Source organism: Otolemur garnettii, unplaced genomic scaffold (assembly GCF_000181295.1).
Source record: "Otolemur garnettii isolate 467f Iridium unplaced genomic scaffold, OtoGar3 scaffold00244, whole genome shotgun sequence".
NCBI lineage: Eukaryota > Metazoa > Chordata > Mammalia > Primates > Galagidae > Otolemur > Otolemur garnettii.
Genome location: NW_003852639.1, coordinates 1,111,602 through 1,113,908, shown reverse-complemented (window position 1 = coordinate 1,113,908; position 2,307 = coordinate 1,111,602). Strand labels below are relative to the sequence as shown.

Below are 2,307 nucleotides of genomic sequence, written 5' to 3'. Positions count from 1 at the left end.
TTCTGTTGTAGTAACAGAAGAAAACAATTTTGTATATTATTTTGGGTAAATATATGTAGTTGTTTATTTCTGGTTTAGTGTGAAATGGCCTTCCCCCGGGTGAAGCCAGCACCTGATGAAACTTCGTTTAGTGAGGCCTTGCTAAAGAGGAATCAGGACCTTGCTCCCAATTCTGCTGAACAGGTGTGTTCTTTTGGCTCCTTTCCTGAGATTTTTCTAAGAAAGTTAGAAAAGTGAATAACTATTGATAAGGTTAAGAATAGTGTTCTTGGAGCTTAAACTCCACGGAGGGTTTAGTTGTTCTCCTTGTTTCTCAATGTACTGTGTTTCCCCAAAAATAAGACCTAACCAAAAAATAAGCCCTAGCAGGATTTCTATACAATTATTTGTTAAATATAAGCCCTAACCCGATAATAAGACCGAGTGATGCATTTCGGCATGGAGCGGTAAGGAAGACTGGAATACCTTTTATTTGCCACAGCTCCTTTCTCTCAGCCGTTGGCGCGCAGGTGTGCCTGTGGTAACCGCAGTTGCAGGCGTCCTATTGCGCACATGCGAATAGGGGAGAGGAGTTCATGCTCAACTAGCACCAGCCCCACCAACAAGGTCGGCTCCCCCCGTCAGTTTCCAGAAGAAGATGACTTAACTGTATTTGAATAAATGTAGATTGTTGTATTATACTTAATAAAAATAAGACATCCACTGAAAATAAATAAGCCCTAGTGTGTCTTCTTGAGAAAAAATAAGTATAAGACAGTGTCTTGTTTTCAGGGAAACACAGTAGATGGAGAGCTAGGTGAATATATAAACAGACTGCATATGCATTCATATCCCTGCCCCCGTCCCCCCCGTAGAGACAGAGTCTCACTTTGTTACCCTTGGTAGAGTGCTGTGGTGTCACACAGCTCATAGCAACCTCCAACTGCTGGGCTTAGGCGATTCTCTTGCCTCAGCCTCCCAAGTAGCTGGGACTACAGGCGCTTGCCACACCTGGCTATTTTTTTTGTTGTTGCAGTTTGACCAGGGCCGTGTTTGAACCCTCCACCCTCAGAATATGGGGCCGGCGCCCTACCCACTGAGCCACAAGCACTTTCTGTACATTCATATCTTATTGAATCTATCCATGAGACTAAAAAGTTGTTCTTTTCTGATATATTCAAGGTCAGGGGGTTGAAGTGTTTACAAAGTCCTATTTGATACTGGGGCAGCTTGTTGGAACGGATTGGGGGAAATATTCCAACTGAGAAGTTGCTTTTAATTTTTCATCTTAGGGTATTTTGTTTCATGCTGTTTTTCAGGCCTCTATTCTTTCTCTGGTTACAAAAATAAACAATGTGATTGATAATTTGATTGTGGCTCCAGGAACATTTGAAGTGGTAAGTTTTTGATGATTAGAAAAGGGCAGTCTTGGTAGCATAGAAGTATCCTTGGCTCTTGTTTCTTAATTTTTCACTTGCCATCAGCCATATACAAGTATGGGATGGGAAAGTATAGTGGAATTCCTTTGTAGTGCTTATCGTGGGGACAAGAGTTTTTTTTTTTTTTTTAAAAAAAAGATGGCACATTTATTGCTACATAAATGTTATATACAGGACAAGAGTTTTATTGTTATCAGCTAGCTGTGATGTATCAGGCGTTCATGTGAGGGCTTGGGGGATATGATTTTACCTGTGCTACTTCCAAATCTAGGTAGTAAGAAGCTGTGTTGTAATGGAGCTCTGAGATGAACTAGGCACCTTTTTTCTTGCTAAATGTTTTTCCTGAAATCTCTTTTACAATAGCAAATTGAAGAAGTACGACAGGTAGGATCGTATAAAAAGGGAACAATGACAACGGGACACAATGTGGCTGACCTAGTAGTAATACTAAAGATTCTGCCAACATGTGAGTATACCTCTTTCTGGCCATGGGAAGAGAACATAGTAGGTGGGGTTAGGGCCTAGGAATCTTTAAAGCCTAAATTTCTTTTGAAAAAGGATGTTTGGAAGCCAAATGGGACCTTATTATATTTTTCTGTAAGAACCAGCTCATACAATAAGCTATCACGTATTGGTTTATACATTTTGGTTGCAAACTTATTTTTACATTTCCTTTGGAGTATTCCAAAATGCATTTATAAATATTTTTAATTTCTGTTGGGTCTTTGAGGGTTTTTTAGCTTCACATAAAACAAACTTAGTACTCAGTAACTTACCAATACAAAGTATTGTATCAAAAATTCAATTTTGGGGCTCGGCGCCTGTGGCTCAAGCGGCTAAGGCGCCAGCCACATACACCTAAGGTGGCGGGTTCCAATCCCCAGCCCGG

At 40.5% G+C, this 2,307-nt stretch overlaps 1 protein-coding gene across 1 annotated transcript in view; it reads left to right on the top strand.

Annotated features, from left to right (window-relative positions):
• The window catches only part of ILF2 (interleukin enhancer binding factor 2), a 16,525-nt gene that overhangs the window by 1,849 nt on the left and 12,369 nt on the right, over nucleotides 1-2,307 (top strand). Inside the window, exons 4-6 of the mRNA XM_023508327.1 lie at nucleotides 79-183; nucleotides 1,299-1,376; nucleotides 1,782-1,937. Of these exons, the coding sequence (XP_023364095.1) occupies nucleotides 79-183; nucleotides 1,299-1,376; nucleotides 1,782-1,937 (339 nt within the window). The remainder of the gene's footprint in view (nucleotides 1-78; nucleotides 184-1,298; nucleotides 1,377-1,781; nucleotides 1,938-2,307) is intronic.